General features: G+C 36.0%; 1 protein-coding gene across 1 annotated transcript in view; it reads left to right on the top strand.

Moving 5' to 3' along the window:
• LOC119837058 (facilitated trehalose transporter Tret1-like) overlaps nt 1-19,706 on the top strand; it is a 55,336-nt gene that overhangs the window by 34,127 nt on the left and 1,503 nt on the right. Inside the window, exons 2-9 of the mRNA XM_038362548.1 lie at nt 12,189-12,259; nt 14,728-14,924; nt 15,276-15,439; nt 16,161-16,311; nt 16,763-16,994; nt 17,908-18,079; nt 18,529-18,643; nt 19,209-19,601. Of these exons, the coding sequence (XP_038218476.1) occupies nt 12,189-12,259; nt 14,728-14,924; nt 15,276-15,439; nt 16,161-16,311; nt 16,763-16,994; nt 17,908-18,079; nt 18,529-18,643; nt 19,209-19,601 (1,495 nt within the window). The remainder of the gene's footprint in view (nt 1-12,188; nt 12,260-14,727; nt 14,925-15,275; nt 15,440-16,160; nt 16,312-16,762; nt 16,995-17,907; nt 18,080-18,528; nt 18,644-19,208; nt 19,602-19,706) is intronic.

Below are 19,706 nucleotides of genomic sequence, written 5' to 3' on the forward strand. Positions count from 1 at the left end.
CTCCACTTTTCGCCCGGTTTCCGAGAAAAGCGATGTCAGTCAGTCAGTGGGTGTGTAGCTTTATATAGTATAATAAAGAAGTTTAATGGGTTATTTAGAGCTGTGTCCTTTTACCTTTACTAGAAGAAATCCGTGGCAATATTCGTATTATGCTTTGCTATAATATTTTACTCTTGTTTAATGTGTGCTCGCTTCAGCTTGAATTGGACCAACTCGCACCAGCCAACGTACCAGAAGGTAACATATATATAGTGAAGTCCCGTGTCCGCTAGTGGGGCATGGGGCAGATGATGTACATCTGTTTCACTGATCGATTTTCTTTACGGACAAGTAGGTGATCAGCCTTCTGTGTACAAGGTAACATGCGGATGCAGTTTTGTTTCCTGCGATGAGTGGGGCCCAAGTTGAGGGCGGATCTCCTTTATTCCCATAGTCAATTCCTTTCCCATCCCTTAAAAGCGTAACGTAGGTATTCGCAGAGGCCTTATCTCTGCAAATGTTCATGGGCTGGTGGTGATCGCTTCTGATCAAGCGATGCACCAACTCAATCGCCCGCTCTTATATAAAAAAATAATAAAAAACGTTATTAGAAAAGGTCATTTTTTATATATTTAACCACAATATACATTATTTTTAAATTATTTTTTAGCATAAGTGAAGATATACCTACCTAATTTTACAAATCTATGTGAAAGAAAGTATAGTTTGGAGGGTTTTTCCTAAAAAAACATTCAATCGTCTGTATTAACATGCATAATTAATGTCTATCTAATTTAGGTACCTCTCAGTAAATTCGCGGTGTAAAACTAATAAATCATAGCGATATTATACAATGCACGTATTCAGTCTGTAATACCCCACGATATAAATCTGAAAATAAGCTACACCACATTATCTTCTTAGCATCTCTTTTATTTAACATTGGAAGACCTTAATTTATTTTAGTATTTTTACTGAATATTAAGAAAAAACCAATTCTATACTAGTTTAGATAAGTGTTCTTAAATGCACTTCAAATTTGTCGACTTATCTTTGAGAATGTCAAGAACGGCTGAATTGCCTGTTAATAGATAATAATCATAGCTATGTGCCTCAGCTCGTACTCGTTTTGTATGTAAAAATTGAGATTTAATATTGTCTATAGTATTTAAACATCCTAGTTCTCATATCAATAGAATGTTATATCGAGTTCATTAAGCAGATTATAATTGATCCTAGATTAAAGTTAGTTTTTAGGTTACATTTTAGATTAAAACAGTTTTATAGTAGACTAGCGGTCCGCTCCGGCTTCGCCCGTGTACATATTTATATATACTAAAACCTTCCTCAATAAATGGGCTATCGAGCACTGAAAGAATTTTTCAAATCGGACCAGTAGTTCCTGAGATTAGTGTGTTCAAACACACAAACAAACTCTTCAGTTATGTTCACACTGCGATCCAAACCTCTAACAAAGATAAAACAATCTTGTGAAACAAAATACACCCAACCAGTAGTTCTTTAAATGACCTTGTATTAATCATTATTACCATCTCTATTACAAACATTATTACCACCGTACAATTACCTATTGCTAATAATAAAATGTTTTGCTACTTTTTAGCCCCACTATAGAAACTCTTACCTCTATAGAAGCTCTTTCCAAAGAGACGGTAATTCGTTTCTATCAGATCAAGAGCGCTTCTAAAAAAATCTAGTAGAATAAAAATGTATAAGCTTCAGGGTGGAAAAGGAAGGTGCAATTCCTTCAGCGAAGAAGGAAGGATCCTCGACAAGTCTTAACAATATAATATATATATAATAATGTTGGAAATTTGTATATATGCTTCTGTAGCGAGAAATTTCACTAGCGCGATTCAGGAATGTATCGCTACATCGGCGTATCTGTTTCTAATATCTCTACAATTACATAGCGTCATTCAATGTCCCAATTCCCTATATTTAACTCCAAATCCGTCCCTGTTAAGACAACGCTTGGGGTCGAATTCGAGATACGTCTGTTAGAGCACGTCCCACTACTGAATAACAAATAGAGCTATAAATCTCACAGATGTACAGCTGTAGGCGTCGGTACGTGAGCCAGATTTTCATAGCTCTGAATTGACAGCTTGTCTGTTAAGTGGAAGAAAACTCATATTGTTTGAGAATTTATGTTTCGTGGGAAATTATTAACCTACCAATACTTATCAATCACACACACACACACTTTTCTTATTATATCATTACTTACATATTTCAAATTTACAACTTTGTCGTTAAGAATCCTACTAATATTATAAATATAAGTTTGTGAGGATGTGTGTGTGTTTATTGCTCTTTCACGCAAAAACTACACTACACACAAACTACACTAAACACGAAATTTGGTACGAAGAGAGCTGGACAACTGGAATACATATAGGGAACTTTTTATCCCGATATTCCTAAGGGATACGGATTTACGCGGGTGAAAACCTCGGGGCGCAGCTAGTATATCATAAAATGGTCTGTGGGGTTTCGGCGCTGCGTGCTGTATTACAGGACTTGGCTTAGTGCGACAGCAGAGGCTGTCACCTATTATTCTGATAAGTTTTGCATTGTATAACTTATTTATTTTTAAGCAACTTATATATATGTATGCATCCTTTTTGATGACACTATTTTTTTATTATTTTATTATTAATACTTATCAATAACAATATTAGTATTATATATGCGAAAGTGCGTTTGTTTGTGCTTTTTTACATCGCAATGTAGCAATTTTATATGACTTTTGTATCTGGAAACAGTAATAGATGGATTACAGACCACTTTCACAATTTGTCAATTCGAACTAGTAGTCCAGACGTTCTTGAGGTTTGCGATTTTAAACAAACTCTTTAGCTTTATATTATTAGTGTAGAAAAATAGGTTAGTCAAGGCCCTATTTAAGAACACAGTGCACATTTGTCTCCGTCCTGTTTTTTCCTCTGTGTGTTAATTTTTATTTGTTTGATTGTTTTATTTTTTAATTGTCGTATATTTAATGTGTTCTTTTAATAAACGTTAAATCTACCTATCTACTTATCTATCTATCTATCAATCTAGACACAAATGTAACTAAACTACCTAAATAACTAATAAAATACTAATGAGGCCTTTCCTTATGGAAATAGATTTCGATCTATCGGGGCAAATTGCTCGTAACCTTCTTACCATAAAGTAAAATCGATTTATTATATGCATTATTCCATACAAGAAAGACACGGAACAGCTTATGGCTGTAATGTTTTATTTTCGGGTTTCCTTGTAAATGTGAAAGTTAAATCTAATCACAACATAGTATAAAGCAAAGTCGCTTCCCTCCATACTAAGATCTTCAAAACTGCACAACGTATTTTGATGGTTTTTTAATGGATAGAGTGATTCAAAAGCAAGATTTTCATAAACAATAACATCTATTAAACTACTCCGAATTTAACGCGTACGAAGCCGCGGGCAATAGCTGGTTTGCTTATATTGTAACTAGCTTTCAGCCGGCGGCCTTGCCCGTATAACAAGGAAAACGAGAAACAGAAATATATAACTTTCGAAAATATCAACTATCACGGGTCATGAGATACAGATGGATTGACAGACCTCAGACAGACTGTGACTAACGTACAGTGAGTCTTAGTAGTGTAAGGTCCTGTTTTGACGTGACAACGTCTTAAATTAGGTTGCGGCTCGGAGGCACTCATGAAAAAGTGTAACGCCCGGTAACGTTACGATGAGTCACCGAACTATGATCGGTCCGCCGCGCGCGCAGCACTAGAGAATTAGGCGCATTTTGTCTTGCGTGTTTGTGTCTCTGTCTCTGTCTTTTTAGTAAACAAAATATATTTTCTATAGTTAAAATTTGTGCAATTCTTATTTTCATTCAATTCCTTGTTCCTATTGTGCAATTTAATAATATTCATATTAATAAATATTCTACCAAGAAAAAGACGTTGTCACGTAAAATCTTCGCCCGTAAAACCGACTTTACAGGCAACCATTTTTTATTTACCTTTTAGCTGTGAATACCTAGAAACGAATCATTATGATACCTGAAAGAACCTAACAACTAGCTATGTTATGTTATCTGTGCAAACAGTAAAAAAGCTCCGACTATTGAATGGAAAAAGTGTGGCTTCAGAGTGCATGAAATAATTATATTTTATGCATAATGTATTTTGAAATACTATAAATTATGCAAATGGTAATGGGGCGTGGGAAGACTCGATTTGTTTTACTTTTACGAAAGATTAGACGGCTCTGATGTTATTTTTTGCAGAATATGTATAAAAGGTTATCCACCTTTGTCTTTAACTACAAAATAGGTACCTACTATATCAACATACATACATACTTTTAAAATGACGGCAAGAGTGGTGTTATTAATTTGACGTGTTTGTCTGTGTTTCTGACTGTCTATATGTTTCTGTATGTACAGACAGACAGTCAGCTCCCGATTAAAAAAATTTGTAGTCGCTTCATCCGCGTTTTCAATTTAGTTTGTTTTTCTATTAAGGGTGATTTATGTGCGAGTGTCTCAGACATGTTTGACGAAAATCAGTTGAGCCGTTTGCAATCATTTTAATAACTTTCTAATTTCACATCTCCCAAAACATGCCTATCAAATGATATCAAAATACACTATTTCAAATACAATATGGCCGACAACACAAATTAAAGTCAGGGGTTTTTCCGATGAATGAATGTTTGTTCTATCGAAATTTTGCTTCTTCAATACGCACGAGATCTCTCGACCCTTCAAAAACCCTATTAAAGGTGTCATTGAATTAAACCCCACCCTCGACAGTCGACGGTGCTCAAAGTTTTAATAAAAATGTACACGAGGCATTTTTTAATCAAAACTGGCTAAGTACAAAATAACATACAAACAGCACGCTGCAAAATGCGCACTTTTTGCTTGTGGATTAAAAATAATAAACACACAGATTAAAAATAAACTCTCGTCAGCTATGTACCTTTAGAATTGCTTTGATTTCTTGCGGTTTTATAATACAACTTTATTTGTTAAATTACTCACTTTAAAAGGGCAGAATTAATATAAACTTATTATAAATTTTAAGTTTTATAGCATTGAAATACTCTATAGATGAGAAATTTTGAAAGAATAGAAAAAAATTGATCACGACGCGGGATATAAACTTTGTATACTTATTGAATAGTAACTATGAAAGATCGGTGACGATACGATAATTTCATGAGTTTATTCTAACAAAGAGACCTTGGCTTCTCCATTGTAGAGCCTTAAAAATACATTGGTTTTGTAGAGTGGGGAAGGCTTATGATTTTTTGATGATTTGTCTATTAAACCATACAAAATCGTTATTTAACATGGAAAGGAATAATTGTCTATTTTATAGCTATGTCTAGTATCTAAACCAGGGTCTTTGTCACTTAAAACTCTTAAAATAACAGGGGTATATGTAAAATTACCACAATGATTAAACCATACTTCTTTATCATATTGTTCAATACAATAATAGCAGCTAATTTGTAGTTACGCTATTTTAATGGTTCACAGTAAGTTTTGGGGAGCCGGACGCCTTCCTTTTCCTTACCTCTTCTCAATTTAAAGTCGGTTCATAGGCGGTGGTAGCGCTTACCCTCAGTGTAGCTACCAGCTCCATTGCCGGCGATAAAATAAAAACGTTTACTATCAAAATATCCTAAATACGATACGGTTACAGCAGGAAACAGAGAAAATACTCAGAGACTCAATATAAAGGGTATTCATGGCCCGCTAAAGTGGCTCAGCTACAAAGCACAAAACGTGATGTATATCCAAATAGGAATTGTACAATACAAGTCAATCTCATATTGGTAATCTCCGAACATAACACGGCCGATTCTCGAGGGAGGTTAGTCAGAATCGAAGCTTATTCGACTGGAGCTTTTGTTCCCGCGCTCGCGGATAGAAACTATTGGATGAGATTGTGAGCCTTATGTTAAGTACTTTTCTGTCATAATAGATTTCTCCAGCTGTTTAACTAATTTTGGAAAATTGGGGTAAGGGCCATCGATCGTCGATCGTCTACGTCGATTCGAAATTTGTAGTTCATTACATTTATTTAAAACTGTTCGGCTTCGCCCGTAGTATATTTATAGCCTATAGCCTTCCTCAATAAATGGGCTATCTAACACTGAAAGAATTTTTCAAATCGGACCAGTAGCTCCTGAGATTAGTGCGTTCAAACAATCAAGCTCTTCAGCTTTATAATATAAGTATAGATAAACTTTAGGTTTTTATCCACTATCTCTAATTTAGGTTGTTGTTTTGGTTGTTAGCATGCTCGCTTATCATTGCATGAGACGTAACGTATACTATCCACTTTACCGTTGTAGAAGTTACATAATGTTATCATGAGTTATGACTTAATGCTAGTTCTGGATATATGGACTAAAACTGAACGTGGAAACGTTCAGTTTTAGTGCTTTCATTTTATAACTAACGATCTGCTCGTTTTTCCCCGTAAGAACCTTCCTTGTACCTCAACAAAAACGTTTAAAAAATTTCCCGATTTGCTCGTCTCGTTATCCTCTCTTCACAACAAATCTGGCGGATCTTTTTTAAAGGGAAACGAAAACCAGTTGTGGAAATATTTTAAATCAGCTTTTCAAAGGATTAGAAATACAGTTTGGTGGACTTTTCCGTATAGTAACTGTTCCCGTGGGGATTTCGTGGTAATGTCACGGGTCTCAAACTATATCTGTACCAAATATTATCCATATCAGTTCAGTGATTATGACGTGAATTGAAATAATGTTACGTCCACGTTTATAATATTACTAAGGAGTTTATTTGTATAAAATATGCTTTCTTTTATCTAAAGACAAGCATTTATCTCCGGGTATAAGAAATTCGCCCGCCATTCTGTCTGTCGAGTTAACGAAATGTCAAGTCCCTTTTTCAGGGGAAAGAGATTTCTCTTGAAAATGGTACCGGGATACATTTTACGAAGACTGATTCAATTCACATTGACAAAAGTATACTAATTTTTTTCAATACCTACATGCTGATAGGATAGCTGATAGCTGATAGGAAGCACTGCGATTTTCCCATTAAACAGTATACGCTGAGTGATAATTGATTGTAATTTAATTGTGCTTATATTATAAACGCGAAAGTTTGTAATGGATGGATGGATGTTTGTTACTCTTTCAGGCGTAAACAGCTTGTCGTATCTGTATTGAATTACATATATACAATTTTGCAGTGTGGATTAGCACATAGGCTACTTTTTATGGGTACCATGCCATGTCACCACGGGCTACAGCTAGTAATATCATAAGTATAAAAAAAATCTACTGTTTATCTATATGTAGAAAGACGGTCTACACAGCAAAACAGCTTTTATTATCTAATGCCAATCTAAAGATTTATGATGTCCCATTTAATTATTTCTCTATGAAAGAAAGTAATCCATTTTTCCTCTACTTAATTTATCACAAGATATATCTCCAACACGCTTGTATTAGCTTCACCTGTATGTACACTTGAATGCTTGTGCGTAACGGATTCCTTAAGGATCGATTCTTAAACGAACAGATTTAGTTCAAACTTCGAACACTAGTCAAGGATCGGTGACATTTATGAGCGTTTCTTATTATCCTGATAAGATTCGCCAAGATTAAATATTTTTTTAAACTAAGAGTTGATTCCGCAATTAAGGAGCGTTTTTATTAACTATTTTAATTATTTCTTTCATTTTTGTGATTGAAAATTAATATTATAATCACTACAGTATAAAGCAAAGTCACTTCCCGCGTCTGTCCCTATGTATGTACTCGTATCTATATATGTTTAGATCTTTAAAACTACACAACAGATTTGATGGGATTATTTTTTTCAATAGATAGAGTGATTCAAGGCGAAGGTTTATATGTGTACACACATTTATTAAACTACTCCGAGTGCGAAGCCGGGTGCAAAAGCTAGTGTTCTATTAAAACATAGCAACCTTTCCATATGACGCAACAATTAAGGTTCTATAAAAATCTAGGTTAATAATGCTCCGACAGTTCACCCTGACCAGACTAACATGGCGTCCCCAAGCGGAAGAAATGCACACAATTTGCATTTTACCTCATTAATATTACATGAAGTGACCAACCAGCGCGCTAATATGAAAGAACATTCTCGATCTACAAAGGAAAAGAAACAATGGATGATATTGTAGTATTTAATTGGGTAAAAGCGTATTGGTATTCTCCGACTAAAAATAATACGATTACACTAGCTGCGTTCGCGGTTTCACCCGCGTAAGTCCGTATCCCGTAGGAATATCGGGATAAAAGTGGCCTATATGTTATTCCAGCTGTCCAGCTGTCTACGTACCAAATTTCATTGCAATCGGTTCAGTGGTTTTTGCGTGAAAGAGCAACAAACACACACACATCCTTACAAACTTTCGCATTTATAATATTAGTAGGATTAGCAGGAACTATAAATACATGTAAGTAGGATTTAGTTAAAACATGCTGAATGATAAAATTAAAATTGAATTTACTAACGAAAATATGTAATTATTAATAAATATAAATCGTAAAACTCCATAACGTAAAAACACTTTATATGATTGTGAAAACTTATTTCATCAATTGCTACAACGAACAGTAAACAAAAGTACTGAGAAATTATAATAGAACTGTACTAATATTCTTCGAGAATAGCCCCAAAAATAGAATGAAGCGAACACGTGTTGTCTATGACGGTATTTCTCTTATCTATTATTCAAGGCAGCTTGGTAAAAGCGGAGCAATTGTAGGTTGAGAATTGACAGTAATAATGGCTGGAATTAAGTTATTTTTCAATATTTCCTTTACGTTTAAAATAATTAATGGGTCCGGGTATCGATTTACCTGAACCTATTTCTTATACCGTTTCTTTATAGATTATTTTAAATATGTAGACTGGCGTTTTCCTCCGGTATCCCTCGATACTTCCATAAATTATCATCCTACTATTTCACCTTCAATACAAAATTTCTAAAGACAGACATACAGAAATATTGTAACAATAATAAATAATAAATTAAAGGTTACAACGTAGAATTCGCCGCAGGCGTTAAGACAGCCTTTTGTACCATTTGTGCCTCTTTTTCATGTGTGTTTGTTGTGTATATTTTGTGACGATACATTATAGAATTTAAATCTATAAACAAATTAATATTATGGATAATTTAAATATAATTAAGTAAGCGTACAACGCACGAATTTCCCAATGGATTTTGCAGTGCGCGTCATATTAAAACAAACCAAATTAATTTATGATCAAATTCATATATAGCTAGCCTAGTTATTTTAACATTAGCTATTTTTTACAGTGGGAGTCATAAAAAATAATGATAGGGTATATTTTTCAAAATTATCCTACTATCCTACTATTATTATAAATGCGAAAGTTTGTAAGGATGTGTGTGTTTGTTGCTCTTTCACGCAAAAACTACTAAACTGATTGCAATAAAATTTGGTACGTAGACAGCTGGACAACTGGAATAACATATAGGCAACTTTTTATCCCGATATTCCTACGGGATATGGATTTACGCGGGTGAAACCGAGGGGCGCAGTTAGTATAATATAAAAATGATAAGGTTTTTATGCAATAGAAAATTAAATAATTTTTTTGATAAATAACTAAAAAGGATCTCTAAAGTCTTATGAAATTCTATATTAAAAATACCTAAAGCGAACAATAATATACCGCGACAGTTATTATCTCACGCCAATTACAGCTCTATTGCGAAAGCTTTTAATAACACTGTTGATTGCACAGCTTCTGAATCAATAGATTCACTTGGCGGTCACGATTATTATCTGAAATCATCGTGGAAGCGGCTTTTTTCGGAAAATGGAGTTCATTTCTGTAGGCTTCATTAATATTTCGGCGTAATGAGGCCTCTTCGGTTGTGAATATGGATACTTTATGCCCTTCACCCGTTTAAGGTATTTTAACATACATACATACTCATAACTACTTTAACATACATGCATATTTATAATTATAATATAGTGGCTTGTCGCCCCGGCTTCTGCCGACTAGAAAATATTACACAATGTACTGAAAAACAAAAAAAAAACTGTCAAGCGCGAGCCGGACTTGCCTCACTTATGACAGGTACCTTTAAGGGCAACTGCAAGAAACATTGGTCGCCCATCCAATTTTCGACCGTGCCAACCGTTACTTAACCTTATTGTTTTTATTATTTGTTGTTAAAGCGGCAGCAGAAATACGTCATACCTGATAATTTTACCTGTCTAACTATCACGGTTCGTGAGATACAGCCTGGTGATGACGGTCGGACAGACAGACAAACAGACGGGCAGCAAAATCTTATTAATAAGTTCCCGTTTTACCCTTCGCGCACGGAACCTTCAAAAAAGCACAAGTTATTTTCTCTTCTAAAACAATTACAAAAAAATACTGACACTGTATTTATTACTGATTAATTTATATAAACACTAGCTGCGCCCGCGGTTTCACCAGCGCAAGTCCGTATTCCGTAGGAATATCGGGATAAAATGTTGCCTATATGTTATTCCAGTTGTCCAGCTGTTTACGTACCAAATTTCATTGCAATCGGTTTAGTAGTTTTTGCGTGAAAAAGCAACAAACACACACACATCCTTGCAAACTTTCGCATTTATAATATTAGTAGGATATGAAATTACTACATATCTGGTATGAATGCTATTATAATTAAGTATTTTGTGTATGTTAGTCTTGTGATCAAACATACCTCATAAATGGATATTACGTCATTACTCTTCATTCACAATCACTCTAATGCATTGTACCTTTACATCTTCAATGCATATAAAACTTACTATTATCTATACCTGTAGTTTACTTGTAGATTTTGTCTGTATCATCATCATCATCATCATCATCATCATCACCCCATATATGTTCCCACTGCTGGCACAGACACAGGCCTCCTATGATGGTTCAGGCCATAATCCACCAAGCTGGCCAAGTGCGGGTTGGCAGATATCACATTTCGTCGAACTTTATTGTCTGTATGAAGGATAATAAATAATTAAAATGAACGTCAAATATCGTGTCGCAACAACATTTTATTATCTAAAATTTAATAACGTTATAATATTTCTATCCCAGCTCTTATTTAGGTTTCTAGATATAACTACTTGTTACCCACTGCTTCCCCCGTGGTCAAAATAACTTATCACGGTACAAACATACATCCCCTATTTTATTTCCTTGGGGGCTGGTTTGACCAAAATTCTTTTTTAGCGGATGCCTACATCACAGTGACTATCTGTATGATAAATTTCAGCCCGAACGGTCCAATGGTTTGAGCTGTGCGTTCTATCAGTCATTCTGTGACTTGCGTTTATAAACGTAGTAAGATTCTGAGAAACAAATATGAGAGAAGTGAATAATTTGTATCATTAATGTAATAAGAATCCGTACCTTGTAGTATTTTTTTAATTCTTTATACAAATACACTATACTGAAACAGATTAGACTTTGTGAAAAAATATAGGTTACTTTGTGTCGCAAAACCCTACTTGAAGTGAATAAAAAATTCTGGGAATTTCAATGAATATCTTACGTATTAAATTAAGCCACAGACACAATTAATAATTCTTTACAAATGAGATGATAACACAATAATATATTTTACTATCTGAAGTTTTAGAGGACTTGATATATAACCTTGTATACATTGTAAGTCTTTATCTGTGGCAAGTCTTACCGTGACTTATAACTCCCGGGATTGCTTGTTTCAATTAACGCTACAAGACTTTTAGGTCGCTGCCAATTCCTCGGCATTTATATGGCTATTGAAACAAGACCACAACCACACTTCCTATCCTTAATTGATTTATAAAATCTCTATAATATCTTGTCCAAATAAGGTATGTTTATACTGCGAGATAAAAACATCTTCGTTGTAATATGGTTATTATAAAAACTACAGAATGTATCTGTTAAAAATGTGTAAAATTTCGATGCTCATGTCTTATAAATGTATATTTTTAAGCATTTTGTTTCCATACTGGGCTAGATAATGGTGATCCGAATTGATATCATGCTTTATTTTTAACGAACACCGTTAAAACATGGAGTAAATGCCAAACTACGTTTATATAGACGAAACGTGGCTATGCGCTAATAAAACAACCTATTAAAATAATGTATCTTGTTCCAGAAATCGCATTGAAAGGACAGCGTCTAAACGATGGCGAGGTTCTGTGCGACGAGTGATTGCTTCATCTGTTTGTAAGTTTTTCATGTCTTTTCTTGTGTACTTTTATTGGAAGACACTGTCAGGCAGTACTGCCAACATTCATAATACGCAATATACCAACATGAGGAAAAATAGGTGGAGGTAATTCATAAATATTTTTTTATACCACCGTCAAGACATGTGACATCTTAGTCTCCCCGTGACCACGCTCGCTGTAGTATTCAAAACATCTGATTAAATAATATAATGAATAAATCGCGTTTGACATCAGTTAAGTCTTTAATTTATAGGTTTTCTAATAAATTATAAGGAGTAAATATTATTTTAAATCCGTTGAAAGTCCTTAATTTTTCAATACACTGAAGTATATATTTTCGTCTTAAGCTGTTATGTATTTAATACTAGCTATCCGCCCGCGGCTATGCCCGCGTAGTCGCAGGAAACTTAGACCCGGGGTTTTTCTCGCATGTTCCCGTTCCCGCGGGATTTCTGAGATAAAAACTATCCTATGTCCGTCTCCTGGGTCCAAGCTACCTCTGCACAAATTTTCAGCCAAATTGGTTAATCCGTTCTTCAGTTATAAATAGTGTAACTAACACCACTTTCTTTTATATATATAGATGACTCACATGCCATGTTTATGAGTTTGGAAAATATGAGTCACAAATTGTCTTCTAGTTACTAAGTTTCAGCACAAATAATACTATCCTAGTTTCAGCAAACAATTTATACCAAACTAGCTTTTCGCCCGTAGATGATACGCCTGCGTAATAAAGAAAAATACAGTCGGGGTGTTCCCCACGCAGGTCCTGTTTCCGTGGGAAATAATATTTTTCGGATCCTATTTCTTTTCGGATATTTCGGGTCTTAAATTATATCTGCACCAAAACTCATCCAAATCGATTGAGTTGTTTAGACGTGCAAAACAGGTAAACATAGTATGAAGTAACTTCCGCATTTATTTAGTAGGGATTATGACCTTAATATTAAATTGTAAAAGGTTTTTTTAATGGCAAAAAGTCAGAACGATTAAACAGACAATATGATCTAACGTCACAGATAACGTAATATTATACTGCCTTGTGGACTAAGGAGGATGCAGTTCCCATTTGTTTAACTAATTTAATGTCGGTCACACACATCCACACGAATGCCCACACCCACAAGTGTAGGACGACATTTGCGAATTTTTTTTCAATACATGTGTGTTACATTTAGTGCACGCATAAAATATATTTAATTGATCTGTGGATAATATTATTGGTTACGCAGTTACACATATCTAGACTCAGTTGTTCTCATATAATTTCTTACTGTTCTACTATTTGTTATCCCAAATAAAGAAAATGAAAATTCGTACATACCGCAAACGTTTGCGCGCATAAGACTCAAGTAATCGGTTACACCTACGCTTAAATAAAACACTACAGCAATGAAAAGTTTAGAGATTAAAGAGCACTATAAAATCATTGAAAATGAGGACTTTTCAGCAGATTAGATTTCTGTAAACCTCGAAATAATAAACTGTAGAGACCGGTTTCACGGTTTGCTGATAAGGTCCCTGATAGATTATTTATTTACTTACTTTTAGACAGACCTTCCTAAGCTATTTCAGAGATAGCTGTGTAATAAGGCCGCCTTTGTATTTTATAGTGTTTAATTACTTTATATAAGATTAAAGCCATTTAGATCCATATCCTTTTCCTTAAGGACCCTTCTCAGTCCATTCCTTCTTTCCAGTCATTAATCCTTTTCTTATCGCTTACCCCTTAAAAGTGGGCAGCGCATTCGCAGAGGTTCAGACTTCTGGGCGGTGTGATCGCTTACCATTAGGCGAACCAACAGCTAGTCTTGATCTTTGATCTCTTTCTATTATCTTACAAACGTTTAAATGTAGAAAAATAGCTAATGGGCAATAGGTTATAGTGCGCTGAATTTCATAGGAATCACCTACGTGATTCTCAGCTACGATGTAGGTGTAATTACTGACACTATGAATATTCAATGACTTGGCCACTGACCACATCCCCGGTGAATTGATTAGTTTTGTAATTAGTTTACGTAATTGAGGTAAAATTCGCTTAAATGGAATATTGGTGTGATAGAGCAGGCTTCGGTATTAATTGCTTTTGAAGACCTCTCGTTCTTGATGGAAGCCTGGTACTTATTTTATCTCGATTCAATCCTATTACTTTAAAATAGTCTAATTAAGTTGTTGATATAAAAAATTTATTAAAATCTGAAATTTTATTATTTTCCTCTTGCAACTACTTTCGACAAAATAACGAGAATGTACGCAAAGAAATTTATTTAAAGCGTTTAAATGTCATCATCCCATATTATTGAAGTATATTAACGTGATTCTAATTGTGTTAAAATTAAATTGAATTAATTAATTTTTGAAATTTCGTCCCATTTTAGAATTTGGCTCGGTACCTCATTCGCACGGATCATTGCTGACCTTTACTGAAAAAAAAGAATTAATTTACATTTTTTTCAGACAATCTTTCCTGTTTCACCCACGGCTGCAGTACAGGTTGGGTATCAGGAGTACTAGGGAATGAGGCGTTGACAGGAGGTGCGTGGCTCGCGGCACTGCCTTGCCTCGTGGCGTTGCCCGCGGCACCGATGTTCGCGGTGCTTGCTGATGTGAAAGGGCGCAAGGCTGGCGCGCTCTGTATAGGTCTTAGTTTTATTGTGAGTATTTCTTTCAATTAGCATATGTGTTAAAGGTGCTTATTGTTTAAATATGCTTAATAATCTACAAGTATAGAAGCCTAAGAAAAGAGGTATAGAAAACTCCTTATTGCTTCTTTTTTTCACTATTTTCATTATTTTTAACAAAAAACTAAATCGCCTTCAAATTGTCACAACTACACTAAATTTAAATGGAACCACACGGGAGGCATCACAGCTATAAAAAGATCATCAAAATCGGTTCACCCAATCGAAAGTTCTGTGGCAACAAACTCAAAAAAAAATACAGTGAGAAACTCCTTACTTTCGAAGCTAGTTTAAAATGTGGTTCCATGAACCGTATTTTCCCAGATAAGCTGGTCACTCGCGGCATGGTGCGGCGCGCGGGGGGTGTGGGTCGCGCGGGTGGCGGCGGGCGCGGGGGGCGCGGGGGCTCTGGCGCTGGCGCCGCTGTATTGCGCGGAGATAGCGCCCAGGACGAGGGGGCTGGCTGCTATGCCGGCTTTGGCTTGCAGGTTTGCACATCGATGCCTTTTCAGAGGACTACAGTGGCACACGCACACATTGATACAATCAACGACTCTGTAAGCACACAGAGCCGCACGCACACATGCGCATACGCGTTACGTGCATGCGTGGAAATAAGAACAGGCGATTTACTTAAAATCTATTGATTGTGCAAAAAAAAATTAACAGTTAAATTAGGTACTTTGTTGAAGAATGATTGCCCGTATTTTGGCATGATTTTCAATAATAAGAATAAATGTGTAGAGATATATTATTATCTTACCGAATTGAATCATAGCACATTAGATTTCATACACTATTGAATTAAGATGAAATCCTAAAACATATAATTATGTATATAACATTACCCAGTTTTGTTTTTTAATGCAGTGAATTAAAATCAAATGTTTACTATCAATACAGGTCAGGTCAAGTCTAGGTCAATTTGCTACATTTTAAAACAATGTTAGAATCACTGAATGCTTTTTTTAGCAATATTGAAAGAATAAATCCTTTTAAACATTTTATCACACACTAGCTGTGCCCTGCAGTTTTACTGACATCGTTCATTATGTCATATAGCCTTTAGTCTTCTTAAATAAAAGGAATTTTTGTAATGAGATAAGTAGTTCTTGACATTAGCGCGTTCAAACAAACAAATCAACTCTTTATATTAATATATTAGTAAATATTCTTAGATTATTGAATAAAAACATGTGGGTTTTACAGTTGCGGCATACTTTTCGCGTATTTCGCGGGCGGGATGCTGTCAGCTCACGCTTTGTCGTTATCAATGGCAGTGCCGCCCCTCCTGCTGTTGATATCGTTGCTATGGTTACCAGAGACGCCATCATTCCTTATCAATGCTGGCAAGATACAGGTGTGTGAATTGAACATTTGAATTAATCCTACTTATATTATAAACGAGAAAGTTTGTGAGTATGGATGGATGGATAGATGTTTGTCAACATTTCACGTGAAAACAGCTTATCCCATCAGTAAGAAATTTGGTACAGAGACGTGGCTGAGAGAGAAAAATCGTACCACCGGGGGAAGCCGGGGCGAATCACCAGCGGTTCGTCCCATAAACTCATACTGAAACTCAAAAATTTATTTATTCAATTAGACTTCTTATAGAAGCACTTTGAAATCATCATTTTACACAGTTTTAACATTTAACATAACACTGACACATATTCTAATTTGCCTTGTACCACGTGTTATGTATTCTAATAGAATGTTTATAAAGTGTTTACAATTACAAAGACATTTACATTTAGTTTCTTCCAAGAACTATGTACAGAATGAACGAGAATTTGTCGAATTCGCAGGAAGCGGCGAAAGTGATGTGCTGGTTCGACGGATCCGACTTCCGGGAGGACCTCACTGACGTCATCGAGCAACAAGAGGTGCGCATCCGGACGTCCGACAGCTACGGGCGCCGTGACGTCATGCGCTACGACTCCGACACCTTCCAGCCGATGCTGAAGAGGGGGAGCGGCTTGGAGTCCACGTCGGATAAGAGAAGTGAACGGAGTGAGAAGTCCGCTTGTAGGGAATTGTGTGAGTGTCGTTTTTTGTGTCTTAGCGAGCAACTGAGCTGGTGGCTCGCCTGATAGTAAGCAATCACGGCCGCCCACAACATTCAAGGTAGTGCCTCTGCGGATGCACTGCCCGCTTTTAAGGGGTCAGGGTAAACGAAAGGATTGACGACTGGAAAGATGGAATGGACTGGGAAGGGTGAAGAAAAGGAAATTGGCCTCTGGCTCCGCCTCTCACCGAACGAAACACAATAGCATGCATTGTGACGGTTTTCTGTGGAAGTATGGTACTTCCCCGGTGCGAGCTGGGCCAATTTGTGCTGAAGCATGCTCGACTACCACATAATGAAATCTGCCTGCTTTTAAAACGTTAATAGGGACTGTAGGGATTTTTAAAGCCGAGTTCATTATAATCACTATAACTCCCATATTAAAATAGACTATAAAATATGTACCACGGGCGAAGCTACCGTTAGTATCGCTCGAAAATAAATGGTGTGAAAAAAGCCTATAGGCATATATAGCAAATAACCTATAGGCTATGCATGTACCACGGGCGAAATTTAAACATTTTAAAAATTTTTTTATTCATACCCACATTATAAACAAGTTTACAATAAAAAAAGGTGTGTGTGCGATTCACACATGATAGAAGTGAAACTTCAATAAATCGTCAAAAGAATGAATAAAATAGAATGTATATTTCTGTCTCATTTTTTGCCGGCTTCATTCTACACATTTTTGTATTTCTGTCTCTTACCTGTCGTTTTTCCGTTGCATCAGGTTTGAAATCACAATGATTCTAAAGAAGTTTCACTTCAAAAGAACTGTCTGACGATCGACTAAACTTGGTACTAGACCTCTGCTATAAGCGATTGACGCTTTCCACTCCAAAATAAATGAAATTCTCGCAATATCGGTGTGTGGTCGCGCAGTCCGGCAGCGCGGGTCGCGGCGCGCGCTGGCGTCGTGCCTGGTGGTGGTGGGCGCGGCGGCCGGCAGCGGCGCGGGCGCCGTCAACAGCTTCGCCGCGGCCGTGCTGCGCCACTCCGCGCACCGCCTGCCCGCGCTCAACGCCACCGCCTACAATTTCTCCATTTACAATGGGTGAGCTTTTTTGATCTTCAAGAACATTTGAATTCTCAAAGGGCCTCTGCTTGTTGGACCTGTGTCCCCACGTAAACCTTCCAAAGGACCGGGCATTATCCTTTTGGTGATACCCGTGTATTATGGCAAAGAGAAACATAATAATAATAAATAATTAAAACACTTTATTTTACAATGCAAATAAGTATAACAATTAACAAAAACAAATAACTAATAACTATTGTACAAATTAGCGGCCTTATCGCTTATATTTAGTCAATAAAGCCATTTCTATACAGTTTAACCAATGCGAAATGGTAGGCTAATTTCAAATACATTTTACGAAGTCATAGATTAAAGTAAATGCTTCAGTAGCATCATCATTTCTATAGGAACATTCGACATTCACGTATAAATATTTTTGTTAAATAAGGATAAAGAAATCATCAATTGTTTTATCAATCTTTCAGGACCTTACCGCGCCATCTTTTTGAAACGTCAGAAGCTGGATCGATGCTGTGCGGAACCGCTTTGGTGCTGGGAGCCGCTGTAGCCACCGTCACAGTCGATAAAGTTGGTCGAAAGGTGAATAATATCAATATAGCTCATTTATAAAATAGACTTTACTTATGTCATCCTCAGTAATGGAGCAGGTGGGTCGCCTGGTGGTAAGCTCTACCACAGCCCATGAACATTTGCAGAGGCGTAAGGTCGATTGCAGAGCTTACCACAGACCTTACGCTCTACAAATGGACTTTGAATAATGACGCTCTACAAATGAAAAGGGATTAAAAAAGGATTGACGAAAGACATAAAAGAAAGGAGTGGGATGAGTAGGGTACCCGCATTGCCCTAAAATACTTCAATTGTACAAGTCGAATCCAACGTTACTTTAATTAATAAAAACCTGCTTTGTATATAATTGCAAAAATTTTTTTACAAAAAAATTTAAAAAATTCTGTTATATTCCGCTGAACGGCACAATTAATAAAAACATTTTAATTTTTAATAAAAAGAATACAAATTGTACTACATATTTCAAAATTTTGTGTGTATTTAGTGTGTGTAGTGACGATTTCTTTGCCTGTTCCTAAATCATTTAATCATATATTATCTATAACCACGTTATTATTGATTTTCTACATTTCAGACCTTACTACTCTGGTCGTGTTCCGGCATTGCGTTCTGCCTTGCCATTCTGGGCGTCTACTGCGACCCACACTTCCAAATAAACTTCTATAAGCACCGCTTACCCTACAAGAAGATAACCAAAGACAAAAGTATCAGAGAAAGGATAGACCTTCCAGATAACTTAACATTATACAATGATTCATTCACCAATGACACAAAAGCCTGGTACAGGATTGGTCTAGAGTCTAATAGCACAGAGGATTGGAAATCCGTCAAATTCGAACACAGCGTAGAGAAAGAAGAGTTGTCAATATGGCTGCCGGTTGTCCTTCTATCTGTGGTATTGTTCTTATACAATATAGGCCTTGGATCAGTGCCTTATGTGTTGATATCGGAACTATTTATAGTTAATGTGAGTACAATTTTGTATATAAAACGCATTTGATCAAAGAATTCGAAAGATATCAATGTAATGTAATGACGACACCCTTTGTATTTTAATTTATTGATACAGTAC

Source organism: Zerene cesonia, chromosome 26 (genome assembly GCF_012273895.1).
Source record: "Zerene cesonia ecotype Mississippi chromosome 26, Zerene_cesonia_1.1, whole genome shotgun sequence".
Classification (NCBI taxonomy): Eukaryota; Metazoa; Arthropoda; class Insecta; order Lepidoptera; family Pieridae; genus Zerene; species Zerene cesonia.